At 37.1% G+C, this 15,497-nt stretch overlaps 1 protein-coding gene across 1 annotated transcript in view; it reads right to left on the bottom strand.

Annotated features, from left to right (window-relative positions):
- ALG13 (ALG13 UDP-N-acetylglucosaminyltransferase subunit) overlaps window positions 1–15,497 on the bottom strand; it is a 66,784-nt gene that overhangs the window by 15,170 nt on the left and 36,117 nt on the right. Inside the window, 12 exon segments of the mRNA XM_032837062.1 lie at window positions 2,948–3,113; window positions 4,331–4,402; window positions 7,611–7,691; window positions 8,017–8,072; window positions 8,175–8,207; window positions 10,405–10,525; window positions 10,864–11,020; window positions 11,408–11,521; window positions 11,951–12,197; window positions 12,889–13,016; window positions 14,033–14,133; window positions 14,491–14,555. Coding sequence (XP_032692953.1) covers window positions 2,948–3,113; window positions 4,331–4,402; window positions 7,611–7,691; window positions 8,017–8,072; window positions 8,175–8,207; window positions 10,405–10,525; window positions 10,864–11,020; window positions 11,408–11,521; window positions 11,951–12,197; window positions 12,889–13,016; window positions 14,033–14,133; window positions 14,491–14,555 — 1,341 coding nt within the window.

The raw sequence follows: 15,497 nt of genomic DNA, 5'->3' as shown, positions 1-15,497 counted from the left end.
TCTCTGGTATGAGAAAATGATATAGGCTCATTGAACATTTCCTGCCCAGACCTGGAATCAGCAGCCATTTCTCCACAAAGCTGCTCGGTTTTTAAGTGAGAAATGTATTTCAAGACCACAAAATGAGTGCTAAGAATATTCATTGTTTCTAGGTCTTTTCAGTGGACAGAGCTGGGAAACATACACATATATTTAAAGATAAAACACTGGAAGTTATATTGATACTTCCAATTCAAATTTGAGACCATAAAAGCTTTTCTTTAGCCTTATTATATCCATATTACCTTTCTTCCATAGTTAGACTCCTGGTTTGCAAGGGCACAAGGAGATAAAATTAGAATATCCCATACTCATTTGTTTTAGGCGACATTACACAGTCTCAGAATAACAATCTGATTATCTAGATAAAAGAATCTCATGTAATTACTGAAAGGATTAAAAAAATGCTTGGCACATGGTCTCTCAACTCTATTTCAAAGAACAGCCATACAATATCTACATTGTCCAAACATAAGGTTATTGCTATTATACAGTGTATTCTCCACCTCTTAACCCTCATTGTCTTAACTCTTAAGGTAATTATACATTTAAAACTTACCATTAGGTCTTATGTTGATGCCTTTGTTTTGGTAATCTAAAAATCAACTCATTCTCTGGTACACTGATGTCCATCTAATACAACTTTCCGTGATAGTAGAAATATTCCGTATCTGTGCTGTCCAAGACACTAGCCACTGGCCACATGTGGCTTTAAGCACCTCGCATGTGGCTGGTGCAAGTGAGCAACTGAAGATTTTATTGAACTGTAATTAATTAAAACTTAAATTGTCACATGTGGCTAGTGATTACCTTGCTTGACAGCACAGTTTTAGTAGATTCTTCAGGAAGGGCTCAGGCAAGTAATGTTCTCTGAATTCTTACTGCCTTTTAGGCTTGAAAATCAGTTTTGGTTGGATATAAAATCTTTGTTTTACACATTCCGTATTTTAAATGTTACTCCATTTTCTTCTAGCATAAAGCACTGTTGTCAAAGTTTGATGATTATCATTTTATTTGTTTTATACTCCATACGTTCTTTTATCTAGATAATCAAAGGACCTTCTTTTTCTTTAAAGTCTGATCATTTTACTAGAATTATCTTGGCATTGGCTGTTCTGGGTCAATATTCTCAGGTATTCAGAATGTTGTTTCAGTATATAGTTTTATTTTAAAGTTTTTTAATTCCAGGAAACGTTTTCTGAATTATAGTTTTCAATATTTGTTCTTTTTCCTTACTTTGGTTTTCTTCTTCAGAGACTTCTATGACTGTTTGATCTCCTTTGCCTAACTTTAACAAGTCACTTTTGAATCTTTATCTTCTTTTTTTTCATTTTAGATTCCCCTCCTTCTTACATCTTTCTTTTAAAGCATTATCTGTTGTATATACTTGGTCACGTTTATAGTTTAGTCTTCGTACCTGAAATCACTTTCTGCCATTTTTAATGCTTTTCTGAGTTCTGTCACTTCATTTGAGTTTTTCTAATTCTGAGTCATTATTCTTTTTAAGATTTTTAATTCCAATTATTCTTTAATGTTTTATATTTTTTATATCTTTAGCTCATTCTGAAATAGTTATTAGTTTGTTTCACTGGCATATTTCTGACATGCTTTTATGGTCTATAGGGATATTCTTTTTTTGTTCTTAAAATATCTTTGTATAGGGTTTCATCTTAGTGCTTTTCCTTTGTTACGTGAAATTATTTTTCATGAACTTTAGAATGAGGTAGATACAGGGTAGTTTTGTTTTTGTGTAGCGTTCAAAAACATGGCTGCTTTCTTGGATTCCATAGTTCTATTCTCCTCTGCTTTGGTCTGGACATATCCTTTTCCCAATTCCAGTCGATTCTGATTCCACTCCCAGCATTTTCTCCCCAGTGAGGAGTACTATCCTAACAGGGAGCCCTGGCAGGTCACTTTTGAGGGTTCTTAGGGGCCGGATTGCTCCAAGCCCTTCAAGTCCCTTTACCATGTCCCCCAAACACTCACCTAGTACTGGTGAGGTCAAATCCCTTCCCAGTCTTAGCTGTTCCTTCCAAACTGGCTGCCCCACTTTCCAGTGAATTCTTATTAGCTTTTGGGGTTCTTCTGTTCTCAGGTCCTTCAGACAACCTCCCCGATGCTTCCGTCTTCTTGCTCCCACATAGACCCTGATAGCATGCGGGTCTTGTGACTGGTGATTTGTCCCTCCCTGCTTAAGTTTTGGAGTTTGTGGGGATACCTTGTCACCTAGTTCATTGTAAATGTTGTCCATAGGTTTTGGATTTGCTATTTCCATTTTTATTTGAGGACTCAGATTAAATAGCTATGCTGTTGTTGTCACCAGCTTTCCAGAATTCTGAGAATTCTAAATTATGTTAATTCACTGGAATTTCATGACCACTTCGTAAATTGGTACTCCAGTACCCCCAAGCTCATAAGAGAGAAAGGTTCAGTAACTTGTCCAAAATTATAGAGGTAGTGAGTTGTAAAACCAAAATTCTAACATAAGTTTCTTAAATTCTAGAGCCTATATTCTTTTTTACAACATTCATAGGAAAATGATGTATATGGCAATGTATTTTACAGCAAACTTTTCAGGAATTACTTCTGTGAAGCGTGAAACACCTCTACTTTAATTTCTGTATAATAAACTTAACTCACAGTTTAACTAGTAAAGTCCTCTAAATTTTCAGTAGGGTAGCAAAACAATAGCTACAAAATCATCTCAAAGCCAAATTTGCAAGAAAAAAATTAGAAACCCTGGCTCTCAAATCTCATGGATTCCTCAAATACAGAACATACTTTATTAAGTAGGTTAAACAAATTTAATACTAGAAATTAAAGTAATCCTATCTAATCACTAGAACTGTTGCATGTGCATGTTCATGAACAGGAGTTTTCCCAAACTAAGCAACCACTAATAACCTACCTGGCCTGCCTTGTATAGGTGGAGATACAAATAGAGGCTGTATAACATTCTGTGAGGAAACTGAAGTGGTACTACTAGTTTGATTAGCTGCTGCACAGTTAGGTAAAACTGAAGCTGGAACATTATTGGCACAGGAAGCTGCAATTGCTGAAGAATTTACCATCACCTGTAAGTATAGAAGAAAAATTTAGAAAAGTTTAGTGATTTCTCAAACACTGTTTCTTATCTGAACCTAAGTTTCAAGATACAGTATTTAGATAACTACAACACTGAGAAATCAATCTTTATGTAAAACCTATATAAGGTTATTTCCTTCAAAGACTACAAATTAACTTCAAGATCTTAATTTTTAAATGTATTTTTGTGAAAAAGTAATACATTAATATGATTCAAAGATCAAGTATAAAATTGTATACAATGAAATGTTTCCTTCCAACCCATATCTTCCCTCTGCCTAGTTCCCCTCCCCTCTCCCCAAACAGGTAACCTCTGGATTTCCTACATATTATCCAGAGATTTGTATGTTTGTTTTTACATGTGTATACATTTCCCCACACTAACACATACTTTTTTTTTTTTTTAACAGAAAAGATGCTTTGCTTTTTTATGTGTAAACTTCACGGGACTGCAATTTGTTTTTCTGATGAGGCCACAGCACCCAATACAGCACTGGGCACAGAGAGATGTTCACTACATAGTAACAGACACTTGAACATACTGTTCTCAATGCAATCTCCATTTTCTTACCACCCACTGCTGTGTGGCTGCTACCCATTCTAGTCCTCAGAAACTGCATTCAGTCACCAGTGGTCTTCATGGCAACAATTCCCAATACTCTCTTGCTAGTGCTTATGGTGCTTGACCTCTTGGTAACAACTGACACTTGACTACCCCTTGAAACATGCTCTTCCTGGGGTTCCCACAGTAATACATTCTCCTACTTTTCCTCTCTCCTTAACTATTCCTTCTCTAACCCTTTGCTAAAATTTGGTGATCTACAGGCTCTGTTCTGGATGCCCTTCTCAATCTCTTCCTTTCCCCAGGATTATCTTATTCACTTCCATGGTTTCAGCAACCTTTCTGACACTAGCTCCCTATTCTTTACATTTCAGTTTCAATACATGAAAGAGACTTGACCAGTAATTTGTATTAATTCACTTGTTACATAAGAGGTTCAGAACAGAAGGACTATCAGTAATCAAACACCAGCACATAGAACGGTGTCTGGAACACAGTAGATAATCAATTTGTTGAATTTTACTAATCACTGTGCCAGGCACCACAAAGCACAATAATACTTAAATATGATGAAGGACAAGGAGAACAAAAAGAAAAAAAGTCAGTTCCCCCCATTTGATTGCTTGGTAACACTATTAAGATTACCTTCTGGGGGTAGTTGTATGAGGTAACTGTGTCCTGAGGAGACATAGAACATGGTCTTCTGTCCTGAAGAGACTTTAATGAATACAGAAGTATAGTTAAATAAGGATAAATCAAGAAACATGCTTTGTTTCAACATCTTCTAAAATTACGTGAAAAGTGATCTGTCCTGAAAGTACTCAGATTTGGAAGCAACTACTGAGATAATGTCCCAAAAGGTATCACCCCAGTGCCTGATTTAGGTGACTATGCTATTTCCCATCAACAGAGAACCTGATCATATCCAATTCTAGTCCAATGTAGATACTAAAATGTAGTGGAAGATATAATTTGAACACTTTTTCAGTGGCCTTTCTTGCCTTAAAAGCTTCAAAATCAGTAGGACCAACAACAGTTTTACTAAACAAAAGCATTCCATCTAAAAATGTAGCTTGGGACAAGGGTGAATATCTGGTTATTCAGCTATATCCTATCTAAACAGGATGGAGTATAATCCGAACACTATGCCCTTCTGGCTCAAGGTCTTTGTGAAAGGAAGAATGATTTTAAAAGGCACAGTTATAGGGCACCTCAACCCCCTCAGTGGGTTGAGCCTCTGCCTTCGGCTCGGGTCGTGATCTCGGGGTCCTGGGATCGAGCCCCACGTTGGGCTCTCTGCTCAGCGGGGAGCCTGCTTCCCCCTCTCTCTCTCTGCCTACTTGTGATCTCTCTCTTTCTCTCTGTCAAATAAATAATTTTTTTAAAAAAATTAAAGAAAAAACTTATTTAAAGGCTCAGTTATTCTTGACAAATTGTCGTGACAACAAAAACAAAAACCTAGCAGCCGAAATTGGTTTAACAATGATAAGAGCACAGAGGGAATCAAGGGAAGTGATCACAGAAAACAAGAGGAATCATATGGATGATGAACCCAACTTACCATGGATTGCACTTTTCTAAAGTCAGTTTTCAAGTACAACCAAAGGCCCTGCTAAAAAGTAAACTTTGGCTTTGATTCAGAGGGCCCAATGTGAATGCTGAACAATTCTACAGAAAGATTTAGTTGAGAGTTGGGCATAGAAATAAACAGCAATAAATATCTGCAGGGTTTTTTTAGGAGGCTCTGTGCCTAGACATTAAGTCCTGCATGGTCCTCTCCCCACAGCATGCTGTGAAAAAAAATTACTTAGAAACTTGCTATAGATTTGGTGACTAGGGAGTGGGGAGTGGAGCATATCCTGAAGAGACTGGAAGCCAGTGGGGATGTATGATAAAGTTAAGTTCAAAACAAAAAGGAATATGTGACAAATGAAATTAAAGGGATAGAAAGAAATTAAGTATCAAAAAAAGAAAGAAGGAATTAAATATCTACTCTTGTCATCCTTAATGGTGAGATTTTTACTTGTTTTTTTCACTGGGGTGGCTATTTCAAGAAATGGCATAAAAAGCATACGACATGAGAATAGTAATGGCACAGTGAGAAGAAAAACTATTCTTCTGGAAGGGGTTAGGAAAGGGAAGGAGAAATAAGGAGAAGAGAGTTATGTATCATAGTTTTCTTCATTCCTAAGATGTACTGCCCAAATAGTGAAAATGAAAACTTAGTATGTAAGATTAACCATAAATAGAGAACAGAGGATTGTTATTCAAGCTTTTACAAATATTCCAGTTCTCCTGGGTACATGGTAAGTTGTTCTTCCCGGCCCCAACTAAAGTTAGGTGTGGCCATGTGACTTACTTGGTCAGTATGAGCAGAAATATTAAAAGCCAGTGTTCAATCACCCCATCTCTGGTCCTGAAAAGTGACTGAAAGTACACATGTCCATCGGCCTGGCCTGGATGCCCCGAGTAACTATGATGAATAAAAACCTGCTACCAACCTACATCAGACACAGAACATGAGCAAGAACAACTGTCCTGTGTTAAGCAGCTAAGATTGGGGGGACGGATGTTACTGCAGCATAACAGCTTGACTGAAACAGTAATTTAGTAATTATAAGTGGGATGCTACTCTAACAAAAACCTAACTTGAAAAGGAGATAATGACTTGTGTTTCTTAGGGGAGGTTTGGAAAACAATGTTAATTTTGTGTTTTGATTACTGTTGGCAGAGTTTAGCAACATTTTTTAAGACAAGATGTGTATAGAAAAGGAGTTTGTAGGCAAGAACGAAAGGGAATAGAGAATCCTTGAATATAGGGACTTACAAGGTTGAAGACACAGCTGCTTCAACCAAAGCTGTAAAATATAAAATGGGTAAGTACTTTGAACAATGAAGAGCAGTTAAAACTTGGCTTTGAAGCAAAAACCAAGTTGTTAAAATCTGATTGCATGAAGATATTTCAAATGCAACACCCACTGAATCCTTCCAATTGGACAAAATGGCTCATGGAAAAGCCTCCACCAAAAGTATGGCTCCTCCATCCCTGATAAGCTCAAGGTACTTGCAATCAAATAGAGACACAGGGATAAGAAAGCGAATTATAGCAAATCTAAGTAGTTTATCTATAAAGAAAGAATTGTCAGTATGGCTATTGGCATATGAAACTAAGAGGAATCATACAGAGAAGCAGAATAAATTAATCACGCAGCCAAAGAAACTATGAGCAGAACTAAAACCATCCAAATGAGATAAAATGACCCCTGGGCTCCCAATTTTCTCCAAGTAAGAAGCAGGCTGAGAGAGCTGCTGAGCTGCCAAGAAGGATTTTTCCCCAATGCTTGCTTCAAATATGACCAAGGAAAGAAGGGCCTTGCAGCAACCAACAGCCCCAGAAAACAATGAATCAGAGAGCCCCTCCAGAGAACAATCCCCATGCCTAGGCTGGGGCCCCCCACAGTGGCTGTCCATGATGTCACGATTGCTACGGCCATTAACTTTTTCTCCCATTCCCCCACCCCCTTCTGAACGGAAATTTTTACTGCCATTTTTCAGTCCCTGCTCCACGATTATAAACTGGGTATCTAGTGGTTAAATAACTCTGTGTCTTTGGTTTTAGTCAGCCACATCTGGACCCAATGCACAGAGTACTACACATTTCCCAGAAACCTTGGCCTTTAAGTTTAATTACACTGAATAAGAGTTTTGGGTTGCCTCCCTTGAGGTGGAAGCAAGTATTTTGCTTGTGGGAGGGAGTCTGAGTTCAATGTCGTGGTCCTTAGTACTGTTAAAATATTTCCAACTTTTTGACTTTCAGGCAATAGAAGTTAGATACTTCAGTGAAACATACTCTGGCTAATGAAAAAGAAAGTTACAGGTGTTATCTCCAGGTGGAAGCTCTAAGAGCCAGGGTGCCATTCACTACCTTTTGGTTCCTCCCTTGGCAACCATGAATGGAGCTTCTATCAGCCTGAGTCCCTGAGCAGAGCCCTCCTGTAGACCTCCACTGGACACAAAGCATAACCAAGAAACAAACTTTTGTTATATGAAGCAATGACTTATGGCCCATTCTTACCAAAAAATCATAATAAAATCCTCTTAAAAATCATCACTGCCAATGTCTGAATTTCCTCTTCTATCGACACATTAAGAGTATCATTAAATAGATTAATTTCAGGGTCTTAATTTCTTCATCTACAAAATGGGAATGAAGCCCTAACTACCTCATTAGACTATTCTAATTTAAATACATTTATATATATCACTCTTAGAACAGTGCCCTAGTACACAGTAGGCGATATAAGTGCTTGCCATTTTTATTAAATACCTACCAAGTTTGCTGTAGATTCAGTTGTGCTATAAACACCTGAAGTTTCATAGTCTGGTTCTAGAGAATATAGCCAAAGTGAAGTAAAAAATGAGCATTATTTTATAATTTAAAATTGTATAAACAATGATGAATGTCAGATTATATCTAGATCTCACTGACCTGAAGGATAAATATATTCTTCATGATATCTCCCTATAAAAAAAAGACAGACAGAAGAAGTGTTTATATAGGGCTTTTTAGCTCAGCAGAGCCAGATGGCCAGCACTTGCTTTTTCTCAAGTTTTATGGATATATATTCAGAACTAAAATGTATACGTCCTTGAAACAAGTGATCTGAACTTTCATACTAGTGATTAACAGATATTGAAGCCAGATACTGACTGTAAACAGGACAAATTTCTCCTTTGAAAATTCCCTCAGCTCTTAAGAGTTCAGGCAGAAGTGAAAAACCAGCTGTATCCAATTTTTCCAGTCAAGCAGTAGAGTATGGTGATTAAGTTCACAGGTTCTGGAGTTAGGGATGTCTACATTTGAATCCTGATTGATTTACACCACTTTAAGTGGGTTATTTATCTTTGTGCCTCAATTTCTGCCCTATAAATTAGGGATAATACTACTAAGATCATGGGGGGGGTGAAAACAACATAGTATGGTGCTTGATATATAGTAAATGGTGTCTATAAAGTAATTGAATATAACCCATATTATGCTTAGGTGGACATTAAAGGGGTATATCATGCCTCATCCATTTCTCAGCCTGTTTTAAGTAAATAACATATTTTAAAATTGGTTTGTTCTCAGGAGAGCTCAGTGGTCTAAAGTATTTTATCTAATACTACTATACCATTGAAATGTAGAGAAAGTTAATCATCAACTGGACAGCTTTCCACCAAATAAACCCCACAGGTCAAAACTGGATTTGATTCTTACACATGTCACTTATCAAACATATACATGCAACCACTCCAGACAGCAGGATTTAAGGTGAGAACAAAGATTTGGTTACTTTGAATACGGCACTACAGGTGAGCAGTACATCTGAAGGTACCCACCAAGCTAAAGGGAAAAGACAAAAGGGTCATGCTGAGTAAAAGAGCAGAGAATACACATCCTTGAGCACATGCATGCACATGCATGGGGACGAAGTCTTCACAGATCTTTCTTGTGCTGGATATTTTGTCCTCCATAAATTCCTAGAAATACCTATTTTCTTCTACATATGTAGAAAGAAAAAACATCACAAGAAAATAACCTGATTGTTACATCAAGCCAGTGAGACTGCCTCATATCTCCTTAATCCACCCAATTCCTCCAGAATTGCTTCAGTAGAATTGTCTGTCACTCATACATCATTTTACAGTAAAATGGTAAAAATAAGCACACCCCATGGTGAGGGGCAGTACAGCAATTGTTAAGGACATACACACAGGCAAACCAAATTCAAAATGATCTCTGCCAATCACAAAGGACCATATATTGCATGATTCCACTTAAATGAAATGTCTAAAATAGGCAAATCCATTAAGATAGAAAACAGACTTGTGGTTGCCTAGGGCTGGGGGGAGGGATGGAGTGGCTACTACTGAGTACAGAGTTTCCTTTTGGGGTGATAAAAATGTTCTAAAATTGATTGTGGTGATAGTCATGCAACTCTCTGACTATATTAAAATCACTGAACAGTACCCTTTTTAAACAGGTGAATTATACCATTATGTGGATTATATCTAAACAAAGTTGTTACAAAAAAGTTAAATCTCTGCCACTTACCAAAGGGTATGACTTCGACCCTGTCATTTGCCCTTTGAACCTCAATTTCCTCATATATGAACAAGGATTCCTCATATATAATTTCCTCATATATAAACAAGGACTCCTTAGAGGGATGCAGAATATTAAATTATAATATAGTTATTTAGTCCAGTGGATGACCAATCGGATAAAATAAAGAGTAATGTCCTAAGTCAGGTAGACTTCTTTGGACAACAAAATTATTTCATAGCAGTCTCATAAAATAGCAGCTAGTCACAGAAAAGTCCAAAGTAGTTCCATAAACAAACGGTCCTCACCATAACAATAATAAGGAATAGGTATTTTCCATACTAAAATCTCAACAAATCAAAACTCACTAGAAGAGCAGGAAGTAAGCTGTGACAATGTGGTGGCCTATAGAAATAGAAGTCGTCCTTCTGAGAAACTTCAAACATCTTGAAGAAGTATCCTCAAACACCTAGCAAGCTCTGAAACAAGAACTGATAACTCATTCAAAATGAGCTACCAGAACACTATTAGACCCCCTCAAACCAAAACTTTAAATCCTACTTCATAGCCCTGATGTACTAATCCCACAAGAATCACCTTTTAAAGAAACATTTAACTGTAACTGACTCACCACTGTCAGTCTGGCCACTGCCCTCCTCTGAATTCAAAGTCTGTTTGCCCGAGCTATGTCCTCGCCTTGCAACACAGTATCTCGAAGCAGCAGGAACCATTGTAGAGGGCCCTCCATGATTCTGTACCAAACACACACACATATACATGCAGTTCAGGAAAAAAAAGCTGTAAATATATCTTAATGTAATTTAGAATCAAAAAACGTGAGAAAATGATGAACAGAAAATATTAGTCCATACTATGTAAGGCAAGATTATTGGTCAACCTCTACCCCTTTTCTCTAGAAATAGCTTTAAAAAAGTTCTCCTCTTCCATCGTTAAAAGCTCCTAAGATAAAAATTCATGTCTTCCAGAAGTGCTTGATTTGGTGGTTTGTCAAAAAGCTAAAATTTATTCACACTGCCTTTAAAGAAAAAGAGAAAGCAAACAGCTTTTGAATAGAATTTTACCTACTTACAGGTAAAGGTGGATAAGCAGTTTCATCCCCTTCTTCAACTTCATAAAAGGTAATGGTTTCTTCCAAGCCCCTGGGCATCTGTCCACTCTCTGGGGCAAAGCTATACTGGCACTCCTTATTCATACAATGCATCTGGCGGTGACTACGTCGGAAGGAACTTAAGTATCAAGTAGTTCAGAGAAAAGGGGAAAATGATAAAATTTGGTGGTAACTTATTTCTAATTTCTAAGTAACAGTTCAAACATCTCAATGTTAACACTTTTTTTTTTAAAGATGTTATTTATTTGACATAGAGATCACAAGTAGGCAGAGAGGCAGGCAGACAGAGAGGGGGAAGCAGGCTCCCTGAGCAGAGAGCCTGATGCAGGGCTTGATCCCAAGACCCTGAGATCATGACCTGAGCCGAAGGCAGAGGCTTAACCCACTGAGCTACCCAGGTGCCCCAATGCTGACACCTTTAAAAAACTTAATCCATGTATTTGTTGTTCAGCAGTAAAGCCAAATTCACCCATTTTCTGATTTTCAACATTCAAAATTCACTTACCGAGATCTGTAAGAGAAGTTATCATAGCTCTGGCAACATCTTTTACCTGGGCCAGGGTAAAAACCAACTTTAGGGCCCTCCATGTTATGCCTGTTTATAAAGCGAGATGAATCCCTAAGAATGAAGGGAAAGGAAAACAAAACTCTTTATTCACTAGTGCTTAAGTCATCAATCCTTACACTTAAATAGAATTAACACACCTTTTTTAAAATGTCCTAATAGAAAGAGCTATGCTCTCCTCACTACTGGCATTAGGCCTATCCATTATTTATGGATACAGAACCATATACATGGAACTCAACTTGATAGCCCTAGCATGTCTGCATGTCTTCAACCATTCCATATTTCCTTAGACAGTGAGAATACAAATCTCCCAATAAATTCATTTGACAAAAATTTAAGTATACATTAGTTCCATACTCTATGCAGACATTACAAAAGGGAGCTAACCTGCTAAGATATTTCTAAATTGTACTGTAATTCTCTCTAGGAATTATTCACTAACAGAGATGTACATTATCTTGAAAGTCAGTTAAGCCTTACCTGGGCATCCCATATCCCCGACCTTGTCTCTGAGATGCATGCTGAGGATGAAAATGTTCATTAGACATAATACTGCCAGCTGTCTGTGGGTAGTGCATTGGAGGGTCATGCCCATAATGCATACTGTGCTGAAGCCTGGGTGGGAGGAGGGTGTCTCCCCTGCTGTAAGCCATAGTCATATAAACCTCTTTTCCTCTAACTTTTTTGAACATCTTCTTCCGTTGTTTCATGTCCATCTCTGACACAGCTTCCAGAGAAACAAAGAAGTAGCCAAATAAGCTTCATAACCAAGGCAAAAGATTCAGTCCTCCCCTCCCCCAAATGCCCAGATCTTTTTTTTTTTTTTTAAGAGAACAAACCAAATAAATACAGGGAGGGAATTTCTGTATTTAAAGATGTACTACTAGATCTTCCATTTGGAAGGGCAAAACCAGCAGGTAATTTCCATATCAATGGACATATCAGCACTATCTTTAATACAGGGAACTCTGATCATCAAAACATAGTCATTTAGTCACCTACATTACTTATTTTCTAAGAAATTATGCCTAATGATGTCACTGGCTGCTTCTGTGAGGTGTATTCCTAGTTCTTTGAGAAATCTTTTTGCTTGCAGTTTTAGAGTCTAAAATCTACCCCCCTCACCTTGAGGCACCTTTGGCAATGTCTAGAGACATTTCTGGTTGTTGCAACTGAGGGAAGGATGCTACCAGCAATTAGTGAATAGAGGCCAGGGATGCTAATCAACCTACAATGCACAAAATGCACAGGACAGCTCCCCACAACAAAGTTACTATCCATCCCAAAATGTCAGTAATGCCTAAGTTGAGAAACTCTAACTGAGAACAAGATTTATCTATGTTGTCTTTTTTTTTCTTTTTAAAGATATAATGTAAGTACAAGAAGAAGGATATAATAAAAACCTTCAGCATACAAACCCATTTCTGGGACATAGCCCCCGGAAATTTTCTGGTAACCTCTTCCTTTCCGACTGGGCATAGCATTCCAGGCAGGAACAGGTGTGACTTGAGTAACTGGTTTTAAGTTAGCCAGCGGAACCATGTGCCTTTAAGTTAAAGATACCACCATAAAGCCACTGCAACACAGACTTAATTCTCACTGGATATACATACCCTCACCCATCCCGCTTCATTTTCAAGTGTATTCTACTTAAACTTGTTGACACTAGCTATTCAAGAAAACCTAAGAGTAGTTTTAACAATTTCAAAGCCACTTGTAGCACATACCATGTTCCAAAGGAAATACTGTGACAGACTAGTCTACAAATATTTATTGCCTTTCCTTAGAAGAGGATTATATTTTCCCACCCCATTGAATTCAGGCTCAGCTATGTAACGCACTTTGGCCAATGAAACATAAGCAGATGCTTTAAGAACCAGCAAATGGTTAGTCATGTTCATTTCTTCCCTCTGATCATGGAAGACTGTGTCTAGATAAAGCCTTTGTTGGCCTGGGTCTCCCCTTTGTTTATGCACTATGAAATGCTAGAGGAGCAAAAAAGAACTTTATTGTTTTAAGCTACTGAGATTTTTTTGGTTATAAGGGCAGCATAACAAAGTTTAATGGTTCTTCAAGTGGACCAACAGCATCAGTATCACCTCGAAACTTGTCAGAAGTTCAAATTCTTGGGTCCTACCACAGACATACTGAAATCAGAAACTCTGGGGATAGAACTCATCAATCTGTTTTAATAAGCTCTCCAGATAATTCTGGGGGATGTTAAAGTTTGAGAATGACTAGATTAGTTTATCTTGGTATAGGCAGAGGCTCAGTTAGCAAGCTAGCTTTCCAATTAGTATGAACAGTTTTATACGAGAATTCTGTTGTATTTAATATCTCTAGTAAGTTGGCTAGGGCCTAGGGATTTGAAAACTTTTCATGTATGGGTGTATTGAGATTTCATACTTCAGCATGTGCTTTTAATTTAAGGTAAGTCATCTTAAGCTGGTACCAGATGTAACTGGATTTCTTCCTAGCATCCTGGTAATTCTCAATTTAATACTACAAAAAGGCATCAAGAGCCGAAGATTTTAGTAATTTAACAAACTATCGTATTCTTACTTTTCTGCCAATTCTTCAATGAAGACTGTTACAGAATTATTCTCATTTCCAACTTCCTGAATATGAGCATTGTAGTATCTTCCACCTGATTCCAAGCGAACCTGAAAGAAGGTAGGAGACAGTAAAAATACATCTAATCTTGAATCTATTGGCAGATATGTCTTTTACCAAACAAAAATACAACTTCTCCCCAACAGGAATTTAGTATCTACTTATTAAAGTGGTTGATAATCAACACTGACACCCAGTCTGATTTAAGGGAGGTGGCACATACTAGAAGATCTTTACATCTTTTTTTTAAAGACCCTTACATCTTCTCACAGAGGTTTGTAATTAAAATTTAAAACAAACATTAAAATTTTTTAGCATTATGTAAATGAGCTTTATTAAACTTATATTAATGACTAAAACCACAACCTTGGAAAACAAATTACTGAGTTTTTAAAAGACAAACTAACCTGACACTTGTCTCCCAGATAGTAATGTCTCCCAGCATACTCCATGTAATCAGACTTTTGAAGTTCTATTAAAAGAAAATGAAGATTCAAGCTCATCCGAACTGGTTCCTTTCCCATTTTACATCATTTAGTTTTCTAATTTACTTTTACCAGTGTTTTTGAAAATGCCACTACTATAACGTAAAATTGGAGGCAGGGGGGTTCCTAAAGGGTCATTCTCTTACACTTGATAAGGACATTTCTGTAGTCAATTTAAGGAGACCTACCCAAAATAGTTCTCTGCTATAAAACAGAGACAGGTGGAAACTAGGAGGCTATAATCTTAGTTGGTCAAACACCAGTAAAATACAATTTTAAGTAATACACCTCAATTAAAAAGAAAAAAGAAAAAAAAACACTACACAGCTACTTCAAAGCAACCTGTTATTTTTAACAACTTATTGTATTCCACAGGGTCTTAACCTCTTTATAGATTGTTAGATTGTTAACTATACCTAAGTGCACCAAGGTTCAAGAAGTTGAATATGAAAAATTAAAGGCTACCTTGAAAAGAGAGCTTTAAGGGCTAATTTCATCAACTTCTCTTAGAAGGAGATAACAATTACCTATTTCAAAAGTTGGCAAACTTTCTCTGTAAAGAGCAAGACAGTAAGTATTTCAACCTTTGTGGGCCATATGGACCCTGTCACAACTACTCAACTGTGCCATATATCTATTTATGGACAGTAAATTTGAATTTCATATAATTTTCATGTGTCACAATACACTGTTCTACATTTTTTTCTGCCATTTAAAAATATAAAACCATTTTTAGCTCACAGGTTCATACAAAAACAGATAGCAGGCTAGATTTAGTCTGTGGGCCATAGTTTGCAGACACCTGACCTATTCATTTATCAATGAGGAGAGTCTTAACATTTTAAATTTAAGATTATTTGCAGTTACAAGTTTCAGGTACTCTTAAAGTTACCTAAAAGTTATTTCCACACAGTCTTTGCAAAACTGAA

Source organism: Lontra canadensis, unplaced genomic scaffold (genome assembly GCF_010015895.1).
Source record: "Lontra canadensis isolate GAN:19392208 unplaced genomic scaffold, GSC_riverotter_1.0 scaffold96, whole genome shotgun sequence".
In the NCBI taxonomy this organism is placed as follows: domain Eukaryota; kingdom Metazoa; phylum Chordata; class Mammalia; order Carnivora; family Mustelidae; genus Lontra; species Lontra canadensis.
This window is presented reverse-complemented; position numbering and strand designations above follow the sequence as displayed.